The sequence below is a fragment of the Dasypus novemcinctus genome, chromosome 16, assembly GCF_030445035.2.
Source record: "Dasypus novemcinctus isolate mDasNov1 chromosome 16, mDasNov1.1.hap2, whole genome shotgun sequence".
NCBI classification, from domain to species: domain Eukaryota; kingdom Metazoa; phylum Chordata; class Mammalia; order Cingulata; family Dasypodidae; genus Dasypus; species Dasypus novemcinctus.
In genome coordinates, this window is record NC_080688.1 from 29,734,441 (window position 1) to 29,755,642 (window position 21,202).

The window sequence follows — 21,202 nt, forward strand, 5'->3', positions numbered from 1 at the left end:
TAAGAAAAGGAGGGCTCAGTGTTCTAGTTTGCTAAAGGCTGCCAAGGCAGTATACCAGAAATGGGTTGGCTTTTACAATAGGGATTTCTTAGGTTAAACGTTTACAGTTCTGAGGCTATGAAAATGTCTAAATCAAAGACTCATGAGGCACTGCTTTTCTCCCCAAGGACTGGCTGTTGGTGGTCCTGGATTACTCTCTCATATGGCAGGGCACGTGGTGGCTCATCTCTCCCTTCTTCTCCAGGGTTGCCTTCAGCTTCTGCCTCCCTGGGACCTTCTTTCTCAGCTTCTGGGGGTTTCTCTCTGTCTCTGTGGCTTCGTTATCTCATAGGTTCATCCCTTTTATAAAGGACTCCAGTAAAAGGATTAAGACTCACCCTGGGTCATGTCCTACTGAAGTGATTTAATGCAATGGCCCTTAACTGAATCTGATCAAAAGGTCCCACCTACAGTAGTTTTACACACACAGGAATGGGCTAATTAAACTACCTGCTCCCCCTCCCCCCCCCCCCAGTTATAGCCTTAGGCCCTTAATCTCCTTGATCCACAGAGTCTTACATCCTCATTCAAGAATGAGAAAACTGAGTTCCTGAATAACCTGAGAGACTTCTACAGGCACCTAGCTAGTGGCCATTTTGCTAAAGGGGGTAGAAATTTCAGCCCTTCCATATAACAGTCTACAGTAGATTCCAGACAACTGGTCTCCATCTTTTTTTCAGATTTAATTTTTATATACTTCTCTTCCCTTCCCCTCCATTTTCTGCTCCCTGTGTCCATTTGCTGTGATATTATTCTGCATCTGCTTGCATTATCCAGTGACACTAGGAAACTGCGTCTCTTTTTTGTTGCATCATCTTGCTGTGTTAGCTCTCCATGTGTACAGCACCACTCCTGGGTGGGCTGTGCTTTTTTCACGTGGAGTGGCTCCCCTCGAAGGGCGCACTCCTTGGGTGTGGAGCACCGCTACTTGGGGACACCCCTGCGTGGCACAGCACTCCTTGCACGTGGCAACCCTGCATGTGGGCTGGATCAGGAGGCCCTGGGAATCAAACCCTGAACCCTCCATATGGTAGACGGATGCTCTATCAGTTAAGCCACATCCGCTTCCCTGGTCTCCTCCATTCTTGGGACAAGGAAAAAAAAATCTCCATTATGAAGAATGGACCACTGTAGTTGTCTTTAAAGACTTTTTGTAGTGCTTAAAATATGCTTAAAATTGTGCTCACTTTGGCAACATATATACTAAAATATGCTTAAAATATTCAGTAAGACTATATCTGGTCTATTAAAAAGAGCTAATAGGCCACATGTAAGAAGTGCCATGCCACGCAGGGGCGCCCCCGCATAGGGGTGCCCCACGCGCAAGGAGTGCACTCCACAAGGAGAGCCGCCCAGGAGTGGCGCTGCACACACGGAGAGCTGATGCAGCAAGATGATGAAACAAAAAAAGAGATGCAATTTCCCATTGCTGCCGGATAATGCAAACGGACACAGAAGAACACAGTGAATGGACACAGAGAGCAGACAATAGGGGGGATGGGGAGACTGGTCTCCAGATGGAGGCATGGGTAGAAATAAATAAAATAAATCTTAAAAAAAAAAAAAAGGCTAAGAGAGCTAATGGTCATTAGTGAAAATCAAATTGTAGGAAGCCAAAAAATGAGGAGCCAGTTGGCCATCTGTGCTTGAGCTATTCCATGCCACCTGTTAGGAAAATGGAGGCACACAGCAGTCAGAAAACAAAGATCACAGCAGCTAATTCAACAATGTCCAAGAAGTCTGCAGCATATTCAGAAACTCTTCCTTCATTGAAGGGCTGTGTCAGGGGATGTAGAAAGAATAGAATCAAGAGAAACCTGCAGAGAAAAGTTTTTGTATTTGTTTTGTTTTGTGTTCACTCGTTGAGTTCTTGGCCATATCCTAAGGTGTACTTGCGTCGTGTTGTTTTAGGTGTGTGTGTATAAATAATATGGTTTAGCTAAGCAAGAAGGTACTAAGTAGGTAATATCTAAAGAAATCAGAGGGCGTATTAATACTAAAGCAGCTCTGGTGCCCTGGGAATTCATCTGTGTGGGAATCCATCTGTGCTCCAGAAGAGAAGATGGTTAATAGTTCCGCATTATGTATTCTGCCATTTGTCAGCCATTTGGGTTATAGTAAGAGCTGACATTTATGGAATGCTTGACCTGTGCTTCCATGGGTCTAAGCTTGGATACATTAATTTAATGTCTACCATTCCAAAGAAGTAGGTGGTATCCTACCCATTCTACAGAGGGATAAACAAAGTTTCATATAGCTGCAAGGGACGTACTGAAGATTCAAATCCATGTTTATTGGAATCTAAAGCCACTGCTCATAATCATTACATAGCACTGCTATGCTCTTCTGACTTCCAAAACCTCTGTGTTCTTGCCTGTAAATTGGACCTAATAACAAGTGTAAGCATCAGATGCATCAATTCTGCATGAGAACATTATAACTTGTCAAGTGTTATTCAAAAATAATATGCTTTTAATTATAAATAAAAGAATCCAACCAGCAAGCGGTATTTCATTTTCATACCATTTAGTCATATCCAGTGAGCAATGTTACTGTGTCATTTTGCTAATGTGTCATTTATTTGCGTGCTTTATTGAGCTGCTTTTTCAAATATATCATTGATTGTTTAGCTGGCTCCCATTTAGGCTTTACTTTCCTATAATAAATTTACCTATTTAACTAAATAGTTATGGATGTGAGGACTACATAATTTACTTGCAGTATAATTAACGGTTACACAGTAATAATACATGCAGATATTCTGAATGCTTATTATTTTGGCACAGACATAGTTCATCAGTTTTCATATGTCTCATTGTTAATATATGAAATCTTATTGAAAAATATGCTTAGTACGTTAGATATGAAGTGTTAGTGCCACACAAACAAAAAGTAGTTTAGGTTAATTGTTGCCAGTTAATCCATCTCAGACTCCAAGACTGTGTTTAAAGACCTTGGAAGAATTAAATGAAATTATAACACAGTATGGTCAGTTTCATGTCATTGAAGGTCGTCTTAACCAAAAAGTCCTAATGAAAATTGATTAAACAACTAGAAGCACATAACTCAGACTTATAAATGTATCACAATAGGATTTTTTCCCCCAGATGACTGTTTCATGGTCAAAATCATAGCACAAATATCTATATGTTCTATTTATATATGATAACTAAAATCTTCCTTAAACCTAATGAGTTTATTAGATGTTTTAGTTTGTGAAAAGCTGCTAGGAGCAATATACCAGAAATGGGTTGGCTTTTACAATGGGAATTTATCAGATTAAAAGCTTACTGCTCTCCTGGGTGGTGCTGCAGGGACAATTACTGGACATTGTAGATCCTCCCATGGCCCACTGGATGGAACGTGGGAGAGTATGGGCTATAATGTGGACCATTGACCATGAAGTGCAGCAGTGCCCAGAGATGTACTTACCAAATGCAATGGATGTGTCATGATGATGGGGGAGAGTGTTGCTGTGGGGAGAGTGGTGGGGTGGGGGCGGTGGGGGTGAATGGGGACCTCATATTTTTTGAATGTAATATTTTTTTAAAATGAATTAAAAAAAATAAAATTAAAAAAAAAAAAAAAAGCTTGCTGCTCTGGGGCTATGAAAATGTCCAAAGCAAGGCATTATCAGAGATGCTGTCTCACTGAAGGTTGGCCTTGGTGATCCTGCACTCCTGCTATATGGCAAGACACAGTTGCGGCTCTGCCAGGCTCTGCCTTCTCCTGCAGGCTCACCTTCTATCCGAGCTCAGTTGTGGGTGATCAGGAACATGGCAGGGTCTGCTCATCTCTCCCCTCCCCTCCAGACCTTGTTGCTTCAGCTTTGGGCTTCTCCCTCTGTGGCTTTTCTCTCTCCTGGGTCCATCAACATCTGCAGGAGTCTCTCTGTCACTGCGGCCTATTTTTTCCTGTGTCTGGAACTTTTTAGTCCTCCGTTTAGAAAGGACTCCAGTAAGAGGATTCAGACCTACCCTAGGTCCCATAATGTAATCACAGGGCCTTACTTGATGTGATCTAATCAAAAGACGCCATCTGCAGTGGATTTAAGGCACAGGGGTGGGTTAGCTCTAAAGACATCTTCTGGGACCCACCCAGCTTCAAACTGTCACTGAAGGATTTGCTCTAAAAGAAATTAAGAGAAAGTTGAAGACTGTAATATAACATGGCAAACTATAATAAAGAAATAAACTGATGAAGTTAGTTTAACAGACTTTAGAAAGTGATCCATAGCTAGAATTTCTAAGGATGGGAACAGTTTTAAGTGAGGATCTGACGAAAGGAATGTTCATTCCTCTTTGGCTAAGATTCTTATAATATGGCGACTTGACTTAGGGTGCTCTGAAACATGGCTTTTATTGGTCCTTCATACTGTCTTTCAATGTCAGAATTTTTGTATTTCACAAGGTACTTGAGGCTTCCAAACATCACATCATTTTTCCAAGCTACTTCTATTTTATTATTTTAAACAAATCAATTTTATTGACATATTAATAAAGCATAAATCCATCAAAAGTTACAATGGTAGTATAATCACAATTGTGCATTCATTCCTTCAATCATTATTAGAGCATTTTCATTATTCCAATAATAATAATAATAATAATACAGACCAAAGAAACCTCAGTCTCTGTGCTTTCCCTGTCGTATATAGCCACTATTCTGTTTCCATCTCTCTAGTTTATTTGTATTTATATTTTGTAAAAACAGTCTTATATATGCAATATTACTCGTGTTCATATTTCACATGAGGTTTCCGTATGTAACAGTCCCATGTTACATGTTTTAGCTATCCTTCTAGGAATATACATGACCTTAGACTTTCCCTTTCAACCACTGTCATACCCATATAATAGCTCTCCCAGTTACAAATACTGTGATGTGCTTTCACCATTTCTATTCATTTCTAAAGATGTACAAGCAACGTTTTTACCTATTCTGTACAGATTAACCCTCAGCTTTCCATTTTCTACCCTCCTTATTTTTCTTGTGACCTATATTCTAATTATTAATTCCATGAGTCACACTGTTTTTAGTTCATCATAGCACAATCATACAGCATTTGTCCTTTTATATTCTCCAGGTTCATCCATGTTATCATATGTTTCACAACTTCATTTCTTCTTACAGCTGCATGGTATATATTCCATCATGTGTATATACCATGGTTTGTTTATCCATTCTTTGATTGATGGACACCTGGGTTGTTTCCATCTTTTGCCAATTGTGAATAACACCGGCAAGCTGCTTCTATTTAGAAACCGTCTACCAGTCACCTTAGTGGGACTGGTGATTTTTGTTTGTAGGGATGGGGATTTTGTTGGTTTGGGTCTATCTTATTGAGCCTTATTACTAAAGATAAGATGGCAAAGTGATCATACTCACTAGTGCCTTACCAGTTATAGCCAACAATATTTTAAATTTTATCCAATTTATTCGCGGTAGTGGAGAGAATTTTTTAAGTGCTGATTTTTCTCTGTTATTTCTCGTAGAAACGCTCCAGAGGTCAAGTGTTGTTTGATAAAGTATGTGAACACCTGAATCTACTAGAAAAAGATTACTTTGGACTTACATATCGAGATGCTGAAAACCAAAAGGTGAGTGATTAGATGCGATACAAAATATTATAGATTGTGCTGCCTGTTTCTGCACAAGAGTGAACTCATGAAATAGGTGGGTCATTTTCTCCATCTCTGCTCACATTCCCACTTTTACTACTTGGAGTCCCTAAATGTTATTCATTTCTTTATTCCCTCATGAAAGAAATCATTTACAGTCTCCTTTAATCTGGAATAATCTGAAAATGGAAAGTCAGCGCTTCTATTTTTCATGCTTTAGTTACTTATGTTTCCAAGGAATCATTGTATATATAAAACTTTTTTTTTTTTTGGCTGATATATTTCACTGGATTATTTGAGCCAGTGAAAATCAAATAGCTTGATACTTGATGTAGAAAACATGTTCATACCCCAAAATTCTCTGAAAATATTGTGGTTGTGACACAAATTATCGGGGCAATTCACTCCTGGGACTGTTGTGTTCTTATTTCATCTCATTATACTTTCTTATTTTTAGGGAATCAGAATGTGAAATGGGCCATTTGCTAATCTGACACTTGTCTGAAGCATTCTGTAGGCATTCAGTGTTTAATGGAATACCTCTGCAGACTCTTAACCTGAGTAATGTAATTTATGCAGGGCTTTGACTTCCTAATCCCCATAACTACCCAAAAAAATAAAGACAAAATTGTTTCCAATGGATTGGTGGTGGAAACTGAGTCACAGATTTTGTTCATAGATGTCACTTGTTTGCATGTTGAGATGAATCATACTTAATTCCTATCTAATTCATTGGACCATGTCTAACTTCATTATTAAACATCAGATTTTTTTGATGCAGAAACTCAAAAATCTTGAGTGTTCTTTGGTTAGGAAAATTTTCAGGTGGGGGCATGAGAATCGGTAATCACAGAAAAGTCACTAATGTGGAACTGAATGGCTAGAAACATCAGTATGTCAGATTAAGTGTATCTTTAATTTAATCTGGTAACTTGTTTGAACATAGAATCCTCCTCAGATCCCCCCCATCCCCACTCCCCCTTTTCCATGCTAGCCAGCATCCCTGGAGGCAATGGCTGTACAAGGGAAAAGAATTTTGTCAAGCATGAATTGTGCACACCCGCACTTTTGCATTTTCTTTCTTAGACGGTTGCCTGGGCCCTGGCAGTGCCTGGCAGGGTTGGCCACGGCCCAGAGAGCCTTGCAGTAGCCTGTCACTCTCAAATAGGTTTATTGAATAGTTATGCATATAGTGAATGTCAGTACTGATTGCCATTGTCATTTTTATTCTTCTCTGATTCAAATTCAGAATGCTTTTCGTTTTCAGAATTGGCTGGACCCTGCTAAGGAAATAAAAAAGCAGATTCGAAGTAAGTTCTGTTGGATTTATTTTGTATGGAAATATGAAGATTTTTGGAGAGCAGGGTTATTTGAATTGGAAAACCCGTACCCAAACGGCTAGGTGAATATAAAGGTTTTTGTAAGACAGATTAAAATCTCAAACTTGATCTTTGGCAGATTGGTCTAGCTCAGACAATCCCCATTTTTATTATTTGCAACTCAGGAATTAAAATGAGCATGACCCTTGACCTCTTCTGTGTTTACCCAGATGTGAAACATATGCCTTAATCAAGTGACCCTCCAACTGACAGTTAACCATTTAAAAGTTACAAAGTTAATTATTAATGTTACATCAGCCCTGTCACAAAATATGGTCAAGTTAAAAGGAATAGTCATTTGATCATTTGGAAGTGGAATAACAAGTCAGACTGAAGTTTCTATCTGCTGACAATCTCTTTTCTTGGTCTCTTAAAGTGAGTTAAGAAATGCTTATGTCCTAATGGACAAAACAATAGTCTAAGCAACTCAGAAAATTGAAATACAAGTAGCTAATAAATAAGTTGCTAAATCTTAGTAATAATTAAATGCAGATTAAAATGAGGCGTAATTGACGCAGCAAATAGACACCAAGAACAGACAACCAGGGGAGGGGGGAAAATTAAATAAATAAATAAATCTTTAAAAAAAAAAAAAAAAAAAATGAGGCGTAATTTTTCACCTCTTTGGATTAGCAAAGATTTTTAAAGTTTAAATAATAAACACATAAAAACAAAATAAGTAAAGAAATAATAAAGGTTTAAATAATACACTGCATTGTCAACTATGTACCCAATTGGTAGAACTAACAATTGTTAAGGGCACTTTGTCAATATTAAGAGTTAAAATGTAGGTACTCTCTGATCCTTTATTTTACTTGGTAGAAATTTTTCAGCATGTGTATAAGAGAGAAAAATGTGTATGTGTGAACCCATGTGAAAGTTCACTATAACATTGTGGGCAGTAGCAAAAAAGTAGAAGCAACTTGAGTGTCTGTAAAGATATGGTTAAATCAATCACGGAATAGCTATAAAGTGAAATACTAGGCAACTATTAACTAGAATGAGGAAGAATAAATAAGTCAGCCATGTGAATGAAAATCATGCTGCAAAATAGGATCTATAACATTTGTATTTTAATAAGTGCACATAAACAGATACACAGAAAAATTGGGGGAGGGCATAAAAGATATTATTAATAATAGTTACCTTCAGAAGTGGTACTCACTGCAAGGTAGGGCACTGAGAGAGGAATTTTTTTTTTTTTTAATTTTTATCTTTCACCCTTTTTGCAGCTCACACTCTTGTCACAAATATGTATAATCTTTATCATTTTAAATGTTAATTTTTAAAAACAATTCATAGTTTTACCAATAAAATGTTGTTTAATTCTCCTGAACTAATTCTAGCTGAAGAATAAATTTAAGACCCCTTTATTAATAAGAATATCATTCTCCTTTAAGTTTTCAGCAATTTACTATGAAAAGACAATAAATGCTTTTAGTCCTTTTGTTGAAAGTCCTGAGATGTCAAAATAGTCAAAGTACTGATAAAAACAAATGAGCAATTTGCAATGGTTTAATGTCTCAGAAAAAAGAAAACAATCACTGTACTTGTAGATATTAGTTTTCTGGTTGTTTATACAATTAAGACATCTTTACTAAGTTTTAAGAGAAATTTTATCTATCTCTTAACAAGAAACTTGGTAGTAAAGTAGTTACACAGACAGCCACAATTGTGAAAATAAGTGAAAACACTAGTTTTTTTTTGTTTCAGAGAACTCTGATAAAATATTTAAGATGATGATATGTTTGAAGGATGTTTTTATGGAGTCTTTAAAAACAGATATGCTGGCTGTATCAGTCTACCAAAAGGGGTACTAATGCAAAATACCAGAAATGGGTTGCTTTTATAAAGGGTGTTTATTTGGGTAGAAGCGTACATTTACCAGGCCATAAAGCTTAAATTACTTCCTTCATCAAAGTCCATTGCCACGTGTTAGAGCAAGATGGCTGCCTTTGTCTGCAAGGGTTCAGGCTTCCTGGGTTCCTCTCTTCCCAGGGCTTGTTTCTCTCCAGACTCAGCTGCTCTGGTCTCTCTACAAGGCCAGCTGTAGACTATCAGACAAACGGCTTGTCTCTCTTCCCGGGGCCTCTGCCCAGCCTAGTGGAACCTTTTCTCCTTCCTCATGTATGTTTCTCCTGCTTCTCCTGCATGTTTACTTCCCAGGGCTCCAGGATCAAAACTCCAGCCTCCCTTCTCTGTAGGGTGGTTTCTCTGTGAGTCCCCGCCCACCCAGAGAGTGGGGGCGCAACTCCTACTGAAGTGGCCCAATCAAAGCCTTACTGAATCAAGTAAAAGCGAAATCTCTGAATCCAATCCAATCTAATATGCCCAGAGGGACCAGTTCACAAACATAACCCAGTATCTATTTTTAGAATTCATAAGCAATATCAAACTGCTGCACTGACTGTATACCATAACATTATATTTGCGCAGTCCTCCGTATTCATCTAATTAATGAAATCCTGTTTCCTACTTCCCTGATAAATAATTGCCAAGTGCTTCGAAATACGTGAAAATTTCAAGGATAAGTTGTAAACTGTATAAAAAGTCTAATTTTCTTTTCTAGAGTTAATATTCTTTTTTATCCCCCTTAACCTCTCATTTATCTTGTCTTCTACCTTCCTTTCTAAGATAAGAAAGCTAAATGGACATTCAGAACATGAGGTTTAAAGGATCTTTCCATCATGCTAATAGTCAATTTTTATACAATGTAAAGAAAACTGACAGTGCTACAGATAAAGGAGGAGGCAAGAAAAATTAAAAAGTAAAGATGGAATATATGTTTATCCTTATTCCTTATTGTTTCCCACAAACTAAAATGCTATCTTTCCACAAAATTTACATTCTACCAAGGCAGACAAGTATTATCATATATAATGTAATTAATATACCATCATCTCTTCTTCCTGAATATAGATGAAAAAAGGGTACTTCCATCCTTTTTAAGCTGTAGGTGCAGTTTCGATCTCTAGAATAAGATCTTCAAGATAATGGAGACTGAGCTACCATAGTATTTTAAATTACAAATTTATGATAAATAGAAAATTCTGAAACTGAAGAGTCTGTTCTTATGAAGAAATTTCTAATCTCGGGCATCTTTTATGCATGCCAAGTCTTAAAATATTGTATAAAGATAGTATATTTTTGATATAGTAATTTTATTATATGGAGTGTTTTATGATATGAATATATAGAGAAAATTTTAAATTCAGCATGCATAAAAGACTAAAATCAGAAATTTTTCATATGAATGAACTCTTTTCAGTTTCACAATTTTCTATTTATCATAAATTTGTAATTTAAAATCCTAGATCAGCATTATAGAGATATTCATTTGAATGTGTTCAAGTGATTTCATTTCCTGTTTCTAAACTAGGCCATGGTCTGAAGTAGATACAGGGTTGCAACCCCATTAGTTGCTTAAGCACATCCTTCCAGTTAATTTGTTTCTCTAAATTCTTTATTGGGATGTGTAGTCATGCTTTTATCTGCCTCCCTCATTAATTTCTATTTTTATGGCCCATTTAGCTGGATTTTTTTCTTAGTGTATAGGTGGAGTTTCCTAAAACCTTCCCACTGTTTCAGAATAATGCCTTGTAAAACTTGATAGTTATTATAGCCTAAGAAAATATTATCCCAAAATCCGCCAGTATTAGAAACACAAGGGGGCTTACTAAAACCATACGTTTCTGGACATCTTCCAAAGCTCTGAAGTAAAAATCTCTGGGTCGTGGGTCCCAGGAATTGGCATTTTTAAGTATCTTATATGATTCTTGGGCCCACTGTCATTTGAAACTCACTTTCTTAGAAAGAGAATTTTTGCATTGAAATGTTTTGCTTAAATTTTTATCACTTGATTAGTTTCCAACGTAGAATTTTCACCCTAAATTTATTATAAGATCGCATAATTACATTATAAACTACTTATTGGAATCAAGGCATACTTTGAAGTAGTCAAAAAATTATAAAAGAACAATAAATCTATTTCTGTAATTAGTCTTAATTTCACTTGCTTGTGGAAAGTCACCTCTCATTTTGAACCTCACCATGGGCAAGCAATGAAGGGGGCTCCATTTTAGTAGGAAATCCGTAAGAATCAAGAGGAATGTGAGTCCTAATCAGACTGTTTTTAAAATAAACGGAAGACCTTTCTCAAGAAGAGTGGAGAAAATACTCACTAGAAATACATTTGATTAACAGACATTTTCGTGGGTTAATAATTCTTAGAACCCATGTTGCAGTAATGTTTCCTGAATGATTTACAAATATTAAGCATCCAATATTACCTGGTTTCATGCTTGTCCTTTGTACGGCACTGAGGTTTTGTCCCTGCCATATGGACTTTTATGTCTGATGTACATGGCATTGTCAAGATTAAACCAGAATTAGTAAATGGGCATATGCCATTTACAACAGACACATAGGAAATCTATGAAGTTAGAGTTTGCAAGAAAATAGTGCAAAGAAGGAACTAGGAATTACTTATAATACTGTGCTTTTCTTCCGCGTTTTTGGGAAGGGCTCGTTGGGTAATGGAAAGTCCAGCCAGATGTCATTTAACTGGGAGAGAGGCGGGTTTGGAGAGGATCTGGAGCCTAAGGGCTGGGCTGTGCAGTGGCAGGGTGGTGGCGTGAGAACATCAGTGCGGGGTGAGAGCAAGACAGTGACTGCAGCGAGAGGCCTATGAGCAGGCTTCCAGTGCCAAAGCTGGAGAGGCTGAAGAAGCAATCTGTTGTCCGCTCAGAATGCAAGCAGGGTCTAGACTCTGTGCTCTCAGGCTGCTTGCTCCTCTGGTGCAAGGAGACCGGGGAAGCGGTATCCCAAAGAACCCCCAGACTTCGGTAAACCACTGCATAGAGGCCAGAAAGAGCAAAGTAAATATAAATTATAAAGGAGTCATCAAGTAGGGAGATTAAGTGTAGGAAGAGGTGGTCTGTTATGTTTATTATGGTAAACCCCATACAATTAGAGACAGTATTTGTAAAATGTGTAGCTTGGTAAGGCTTACTACTGTCAGTGTAGATATGTGACAATACAGGGTATAGGTCCTGAGACCTGACATGTGGTTCACCCTTTTCTCACTGGAGAAGCCTCATATATGTGGCCCAGGGTAAAGAATGGCAAAGTGTAAAGAGTCAGCATGATTCACAGGCTATACAGAAGTATGGAATTTGGTAACACACCATAAATAAATTCAAGAATCTAAAAAATTTCCCCAAGAAAATAATTTCAGCAGCCCACTTATCAAAACAATATTCAATGACAAACTTTTCCCATAAAGTAACATTTTGAATCATCCCTCGACATTTATTATAATGGGATTCGACCTGTAATAACAAAGCAGAGAAGGCAAAGAAAATAGGAGTTACATCTGTAATTTTGGTATGTGATCCATCCAGAAATTCGTAGCAGTAAATACAGTCAATCCCAGACTTGTCTGATTGGGGATTACCCATATTGTTCATTTTTTCCCCTTCTTCCAAATGCTTACCTTTGTCCCTGAGAAGAGGAGGAAGTTTAGTCCAATTTCTTTACTACTTAGAAGCTTCAGTAAATGACTTGATTGGGGAGAAGATTAGAAACTAAATGAGGTTTCAACTTCATTAAATCTTCCCTAAGTCTGTGGATTTTGTTTAAAGGAGGCTTCCCTATTCTCCAGTGACATTGATGATTAGAATTTGGATTTGCCTGGGGGTTAATGCTTGGAGTTAAGGTGGTTTTGGTTATCAATTATAAAAGCAAAAGTAGAAAGAGATTTTCTAAGGCTGTATTGTATTTTTTTTCTCCCTTGCCTGCAGGTGGTGCTTGGCACTTTTCCTTTAATGTGAAATTTTACCCTCCGGACCCCTCCCAGCTCTCTGAAGATATCACCAGGTATTTGAAAGTTGGCCATGAAAAAGGCAGGCACGTTAGGAGAGTTGTGCTTCTCATAAACTCTCTGGGGAGGTACACGCTTGCATCTGGTCACCTGACAATCACCCACACTCAAAGGCAAACAAAAGGCAATGAAACAGAGCAAACATCTGATGAGAGGATTTTCCAAATCATTTCTCTTCACAGTTGAATCTTTCTTGGTAAGCTGATACTTGCCCCTGCCTGACCCTGGAGGGGAAAACATGCTGAACTGAGAGACTCTCAGCAACCCACCATGTCCAAATTGGATGGGATTCAGCCTTAAATGATACAGCACTTCTGAGCACTCCTGCTTCAAAGAGTAAAAATAGGTCTTTGGTTACTCATGCTTTTCTTGATACAGCTGTTTAAAAATTTACACATACACACATAGATATGCACATACACATACATTGAGGAGTTGCTTTCCTTACCCTGTTGGTGAAAGGAAAATGATTAATTTGTTTTCTGGAAAGAAGATCTTGAGAAAGGAATCTAACATAAAAATGTTCCGGCTTGGTGACTGAGCTTTGAGCATGACATAAAAGCCCATTATAAAGTGACACTGGATTTGCTGTGTGTCTTCTAGGCTTCTCTGCATTCTCTTTGGATCCTTGGCTTTCTCCATCTATTTGGTAGTAAGTTTGTGTCCAGTCAAAGGAATTTTGTGCAGTGTGCACTAAATATTTTGTCTTAATCCAGCATCCTTCTTGGAAGGTTTTTGGAAAACAGTGTCAGTTACTTGGGCTGATGAAAAGACTTGTTAAGAAAAGGATTAAGACAATTTCAAGAGGATTTCTTTTATAGCTGCATTAACTTAGAGGAAGTTTGTAATTTCTTATTGCAAGATACTATTCGTCCATTTTTAGGAGCTATATAGTTGTGGCTAATTGTGGGATTGTGCTTCTGTATACCTGTGTTTGAAAATTTAGTTCATGGTTCCTTTACATCTCGGGTAATGATTTTAGAGCCTGTTAAATGTTTGGAAATTAGTGTATCTAGATTATATGAAATTTACTTATATTACCAGCTTAAAATAATACTTACCATTTTATCATAGTCCCTCTGCTCCAAGCAGATTAACCATTTCTTTCTTACATGGTAGGTACAAGGGGCATTTTATTATTATGCCCATATACTAAGCTGTGGTAGGTATTATTAAAATTCATCAATGTTACCACTTACCATGAGGTCTTTTGCAATTTGTACTATATCTGCAAATCTTGGAAGCAAAATAACAGAGAAGATAATTCATCTCTTAGTGGAGATACTTTTATTATATCTTGGCAAAATCATAATGGGAAAATGTTTTCCATCTCCCCAACTTACATACTCTACTTGTAGCAATAAGATTCTCAGATTTTTAAGGTAGTTCTTCAGAGTTCATCTTCATATCAGTTAGATTCCAGGGACTGACATAACTAAATCGAAACATGGAAACTTAAAATGGGAGAAATTATTTATTCTTTATAAAGAGACTGTCTCATCCTTGATGTAGGAAGTTGAGAGTCCAGTCTATGATCTCAAAGCTGTTGAGTTATCTAAAATCTATCTGGGCCATAGGTTAAGGCCTTTAATCCAAATATCAACATGAGACTTCCTTAAGGCTACTTAGGACCTAATAATTTATTTATTTAAAAGTATCATTTTTATATTTAAAATCCCCCCAACCAAAGATTTCAGGGAGTGTGTTGGTCACTGTCCATTTGACTTCAACTGTTATTGTAAAAGATGTTAGAAGAATATGTCCTTAGCCTTTTACTATCCTTTATTAATAAAACCCTAATGTTTGTACACAATGACTTGCTTCTAAATGCCCTTAAATATTATATTTCGTAGCCAAATATTTTCCCCTTTGACCTAGGTCAGGGGTTCTTAACAAGGAGTCCATGAGCTTGAATTGAAATTAAAAAGCAAAACAAGACACATTATTCCTGAGGGGACGTGTTGGTGAGGGTGTGATATATTTATTAAATAATACACAATATAGCGTGGACTTAGTGTGGGGTCCCTGGTTTTCACCTGACTGGCAAAGGGGTCCTTGGAACAAAAAACACTAAGAACCCCTGATCTAGATCAAAATATAGATGCCAGATATTTGGTACTCACCCAGGACAAATTGTTTACAGCACAATTTGTATCAACTAATCTGCTTTCCATGTATCCTACCATTGACACTCCGTTTTTTCTGGCTCCCGGAAGGTACTACCTCTGCCTACAGTTGCGGGATGACATAGTGTCTGGACGGCTGCCCTGCTCCTTTGTCACGCTTGCCCTGTTGGGCTCCTACACTGTACAGTCAGAACTCGGCGACTACGATCCTGAAGAATGTGGGAACGATTACGTTAGCGAGTTCCGCTTTGCACCAAACCACACGAAGGAACTGGAGGACAAGGTGATCGAGCTGCACAAGAGCCACAGGTCAGTCCAGAAACCCTGAGCTCGGTACATTCCATTGCCTTGATGCATGAGCATCATTGACAGAAACCCATGTTTTCCCAATGCATTTCTTAATGTATTTATTTCAATACATTAAGGACAGAACCTTCAGCAGAAATTCTGTTTATGAGAAAGTCTTGGGACAGTTAAGCTCTCAGAACATTCTGACATTAGTTTGTAATGTTTTCTTTCAAAACCATGTATCTTCTTGTGCTCCCCCTCCCTACCTCTGGAGAGCTCACATCTGCTGATGTCTCAGTGGTGGCTTATTTGTTAAATAGCAAGAGAGCTCAGTGGGAAAAATGTTAGCATTCCAGCCAGGCAAAGGAGGAGCCGCCTTGTAACACTTTTTTTTTTTTTCCATCTTCTCAGAGGAATGACACCAGCAGAAGCAGAGATGCATTTCTTGGAAAATGCCAAAAAACTATCCATGTATGGGGTAGATTTACATCATGCCAAGGTATGCATTTTTTTTTTAAACTTCATACTTTGTATTGAATTTTATTTAATTCATAGTTACTGGTAGAACCGGTGATTTCGATTTCAGTTCATGTGAACTTTGGAAATTCAAATATGGGCTTGCCATTCAAGCCCTTCTGAATAATAAAGTACATGTAGTTTTCTGAAATTGACCAAAGGTTTGCTCCCATGGCTCAAACTCGCATTGATCATGGGCTCATCCTACTGAAAACCCACACTAGGCAATGTTCCTGATTGCCTATTGGCCCTGCTAGGGATGTGGACCTCTCCTCACCTTCCTTTCCACCTGTCTAAACATTACCTGTTGTCCAAGACCCAAGGGACCCATTAGTTAAATGCCAGGTTAATGCCTCCATTCTGAACACCCCCTGGGCGCTAAGTAACCTCCTGTCATATTTAAATCTCTAAACATTTGGCATGCCGGCAAATAACCAGTATTTTGAAATGAGATTGTCATTTTAAAATTCAACTTAAACTAAGCACCCAGGCTGAGGATTGGCTGGTTGATTGGGAAAATGCTTAAGATGTACCTTGGGTAGAAAGAAGTTTGCATTAGACCGTTGTAGGGTAAACGTTCTGAGTATCCTCCTAAAGCTTTTATTCTATGTCATGTTCTAGAATCTCTGTATACTTTTCAGGGGCAAGAGAATGCGCATTTGGGCTGCTAATCTACGATGTAAACAGTCATGAATAAAAGTACTGTGGAATTACAGGCAGGCTTGTATGAAAACTTGAATAGAAAAACATATGAAATCTGTTAGGATCTCAGGGACGCTGGTACTACTACAATGTTAAAAAGATCAGAATATCTGTGAATCTTTTCAACTGTGTTGAGCTGATAGCATCACTCCGGTAGAGCAATGTGCATTTTACTTCTGACAGACAGAGTGATCACCGATTTCATGGTCTGGGACTCATAAGAACATGCAATTATAGGCCTCCAGGCAGTAAATATCTTACACCGTCAAGTTTAAGGGCTAGAAATGAAGATGACTCTGTTGAAGCAAACATCTGAACAAACTTGAGGGCCCTTGGGAGGGAAATCTGTATGATCTATAAGTTCTGGTGGTGCTGGAACAGGGCTGCTCTCTGGTCGGCCTTTTGGGAGCAAACTCGTCCACGTGAGTTAGGATAAGAAAATGGCGGCCGTCACATGTATGTGGTTTTGATTGGTTGTGTCTGCAGATCATTTCGGACTTGACCAAAACGAGCACATTTAAGGCCTGGCACTAATAATATCACTGAGGCTTGGCTGGGATCCTTTGCCAGGGCCGTTCTGGGACACTGAATGTCAAGCGATTTGACATTTGTGTGTAACTACAACAGCAGGTGTAGCTCCGTTTACTTGCCATTTCGTTACTATACTTCTAGATTTATTTTGCTTCTCAAATAACAAAAGATGTTTTAGATTTTATACCAGGGATACAGTAGGGTGACAATTTCGACATAAATATTAGGACACCAAGATATGTATGTATTTTTTCTCTTAGAGTATTTCCCTAGGTGGTCAAGTGGCTAAAAGACAAGGAAACAAGAAGGAAATGATGGGTGCCTGAGAATTTAAGTGATTCTAAAGCGATTCATTAATTACATTCCCTGCACTGATTCACTTAATGTCCAAGAAAAATAAATAAATAAAAGATGAAGGCGTCTATTTAGAGAAGTGCAACCCAGGATGTATCTGTGTTCCTATGAATAAAAATAAAATCTCTTAACACTGCTTAGCAACTGAATTAAAACATATGACTGCCTGTTCGTTCAGTAATAGGATTTGAAATTATGCCAATTAAAAAAGAGAGAATTGAGGATGCGCAAATGCAGCCTGTTATAGGATTGCTTGTGAATATTAAGTATAACAAATGGTTCTGTTATGGACTCCTATTTTCTCATGCATAGTCCATCATTTTAGGAAGGAAACTTACTGAATTAAATTAGAGCTAATTTCCTGTTATAAGTGAGATGCTTCTCTTCTATTAATGGTATGAAAGACCCTGAGCTTTAGGATCCATTTGAAAATGCTGAACTCTCTATGAAGAATAAATACATACCCGTATTAGTTGAAGGTCCTTTGTTTTAGAAAACCTATACTAAATGCTTTCCTCTTTTAGGATTGTCTTTGCTTTTTAATTGTGTTTGCCTTTTAATGTCAGTCTTAAAGGCTTTCCTCAGTCATTTTTTCATGGAATAATCTGAAATGAAGAGAAAAATCCTATCACCTATCCTGTTATAATGAATGATTGACGAAGTTTGAAAAGTAACTTTAACTGAAGGGAGTCATATACTCATTTATTTTAATAACAATGGACTAGCTGAGACCATCTAAGTCTTCCTTCAAGTGCTTCCCTGCTAAAGGGAATATCGAGTGTATTTGTTGGTGGTGGAGTATCCATGTCCCCAAGAAAGACTGCTGTCATAGCTTTTAATGTGAACGATTTATCAAACTACCCTGTGTATGTGGACTGTAGCAGAAAAATTTCTATTGAAAGTATCATTTTTTGTTGTCCAATTCATGAAGACTCCCATTCAATTTAATACCTGAGATTTTCTTGATTCATTCACGTTTTCTTACAACAAACATAATGACATCGTGAGTGCCAGGCCATGGGATTGCAAAAGTAAAGCAGAGCTCCTGCTCTTACCAGCCCGGAGGAGAAGGAAGACGAGTTGGGGCTCATTTCAGTACCATTTGCTAACTGTGGTGCTAGAGGTAACAATGATGGGGACACAGAGGAGAGTTGGTGGGGCAGGGAGAAGAAGAGGGTCAAAGAATTGTCCCTGACCTTCCTTGTGAAGGAATCCTGTTTTCTTGTGATTCAGAGACAATAAGGGGTGATTATTTAAGAAGATAATACTGGGAAGTGGACTTGGCGTCTGCCTACCACATGGGAGGTCTGCCGTTCAAACCCCGGGCCTCCTTGACCCGTGTGGAGCTGGCCCATGCACAGTGCTGATGCGTGCAAGGAGTGCCGTGCCACACAGGGGTGTCCCTGCGTAGGGGAGCCGCACATGCAAGGAGTGCGCCCCATAAGGAGAGCTGTCCAGCACGAAAGAAAGTTCAGCCTGCGCAAGAATGGCACCACACACATGGAGAACTGACACAACAAAATGACGCAACAAAAAGAAACACAGATTCCTGGTGCCACGGATAGGGATGGAAGCGGTCATAGAGGAACACACGGCGAGTGGACACAGAGAGCAGACAACGAGTGGATTGGGGGGGAAAGGGAAGAGAAATAAATAAAAAATAAATTTTAAAGAAAAGAGAACACTGGAGGGGTGTGGATGTAGGTCAGTGGTTGAGTGCCTGCTTCCCATATATAAGGTCCCTGGTTTGATCCCTGGTACCACTAAAAAACAAATGAGGGAAGCAGACTTGGCCCAGTGGATAGGGCATCTGTCTACCACATGGGAGGTCTGCAGTTCAAACCCCGGGCCTCCGTGACGCGTGTGGAGCTGGCCCATGTGCAGTGCTGATGCGCGCAAGGAGTGCCGTGCCATGCAGGGGTGTCCCTGCGTAGGGGAGCCCCACACGCAAGGAGTGCACCCCATAAGGAGAGCTACCCAGCACAAAAAGAGTGCAGCCTGCCCAGGAATGCTGCCGCACACACGGAGAGCTGACGCAGCAAGATGACACAACAAAAAGAAACAGATTCCCATGTCGCTGACAACAACAGAAGCGGACGAAGAACACGCAGCAAATGGACACAGAGAACAGACAACTGGGGCGGGGGGGGGGAGGGAAGCGGAGAGAAATAAATAAAATCTTAAAAAAAAAAATGAAAAAACTAACTCATTGGGGGAGTGGATGTAGTTCACTGGTTGAGCACCTGCTTCCAGTATACAAGGTCCTGGGTTTAATCCCCAGTACATCCTAAAAAAAAAAAAAAAAGATAATACTGGAAAAAGTACTAAACCATCTTTTCCCCTCTGCAAGTCAAAGAAATATTTCCTCACCTTATCTTCTATGTTTATCAAAAAAAAAGAAAAAGAAAAAGAAAAAGTGAATCAAAAAGCAGTTACCTGCCAACAGTCCTTATCATACCTGAGTTTCTGAGGTGGACACATCCTTAGCAGGAGTTTGAGCAGATTGGCTGGTTAGAAAGAGATCAGTAAATGCCAGCTACTTGTCAGTATCAGGTTATAGTTCTCCAGATTGCGTTTCAAATTAAAGCCCTTGATAAATGATAGCCATTTTCTGGCCTCTGGACTAAAATGTTCTTTTTCTTCAAATTTTATTATGTGGTAATATCCTGTCAGCAAATATTTCCACTCCTAGAGTAATTTGATCTCTGATGAAGTGATGCATTTCCAATGTAAAATATTTTGATTTAAACCAATTATGTTCTATTTGTAAACTTGGATTTCCCAGAAATGAACTAAAATACTTATTTTTTATTCTAGAAGTGTTCATCTTGTGCCTTGTCTAGTACTGACAGGATATATGAAGTACATTCCTACAATATGGATGAATCAGAGTCTCCTGTTTAGATTCCTCCATGTCCCCTCCCCTTTTAACTGGTGAAACAGAGACTCCAGGAAAGCTGGGAGTAGCCCTGCCAATTAAGAGGACAGAAGAGCAGAGCCCCACCTCCTGGGTGTGGCCGTCCTCCTGAGTCCCACCTCCTGGGTGTGGCCATCCTCCTGAGCCCCGCCTCCTGGGTGTGGCCACCCAGCCACCTCTTTGTGGTCAGCCTACAACCCATCTTGCCCCTGTTTCCACCCATCAGTGAGACAAGGGGTTAGGAGCCATACCTCATACACAGTCCTGTTTTCTGTGGTTTCTTTTTACCCCAAATTCTAGGCCACCCTAGGTGTTATTTTACTCTGATTTTGCCAGAATACAACATTTAGGAAGGACTGACTGCACGTGATATGTTTCTTGAGCTTTTTATATAAAATCTATGATGACCACTGGACACCAGACATCCCTCAGAAGTTACCTAAAGATGAAATGTCCGGGTAGTAAAAGCAAGTTGCAATTATAGTATGATCCCACTTTTGTTAAAAACAAAAACCTCTGCACTCATGTAAAGTATTTCTCTATTTATGTATATGAACCTATTGTTTACTGGGAGTGTGTTTGTGGGGGGTAGAGGTGCTGAGGGAGCACATTCGTACTTATTTAGATTTTTTTATAAAGCAAATTTTACTCTGATAATATTGGTAATTTGAAAAGATGGAGGACCTTTTTAAAGGGACAAATTCCAAAGCACTGAGGAAGGAACAGGCCCCCTTGGAGTATATACATATTGTTAAGAATGTTCGACTTGGGCAAAACACTTGACCATTCCATACCTCAGTTTACTCATCTGTAAAATGGGAAGAATGGCAACTATTGCAAATTATCAT

At 38.7% G+C, this 21,202-nt stretch overlaps 1 protein-coding gene across 50 annotated transcripts in view; it reads left to right on the plus strand.

Moving 5' to 3' along the window:
- Positions 1 to 21,202, plus strand: part of EPB41L3 (erythrocyte membrane protein band 4.1 like 3) — a 259,261-nt gene that overhangs the window by 195,622 nt on the left and 42,437 nt on the right. For all 50 annotated transcript variants that reach the window (XM_058277426.1, XM_058277428.1, XM_071208469.1 and 47 more), the window contains exons 4-8: positions 5,535 to 5,639; positions 6,928 to 6,970; positions 12,841 to 12,916; positions 15,137 to 15,355; positions 15,746 to 15,833. In XM_058277426.1, coding sequence (XP_058133409.1) covers positions 5,535 to 5,639; positions 6,928 to 6,970; positions 12,841 to 12,916; positions 15,137 to 15,355; positions 15,746 to 15,833 — 531 coding nt within the window. The remainder of the gene's footprint in view (positions 1 to 5,534; positions 5,640 to 6,927; positions 6,971 to 12,840; positions 12,917 to 15,136; positions 15,356 to 15,745; positions 15,834 to 21,202) is intronic.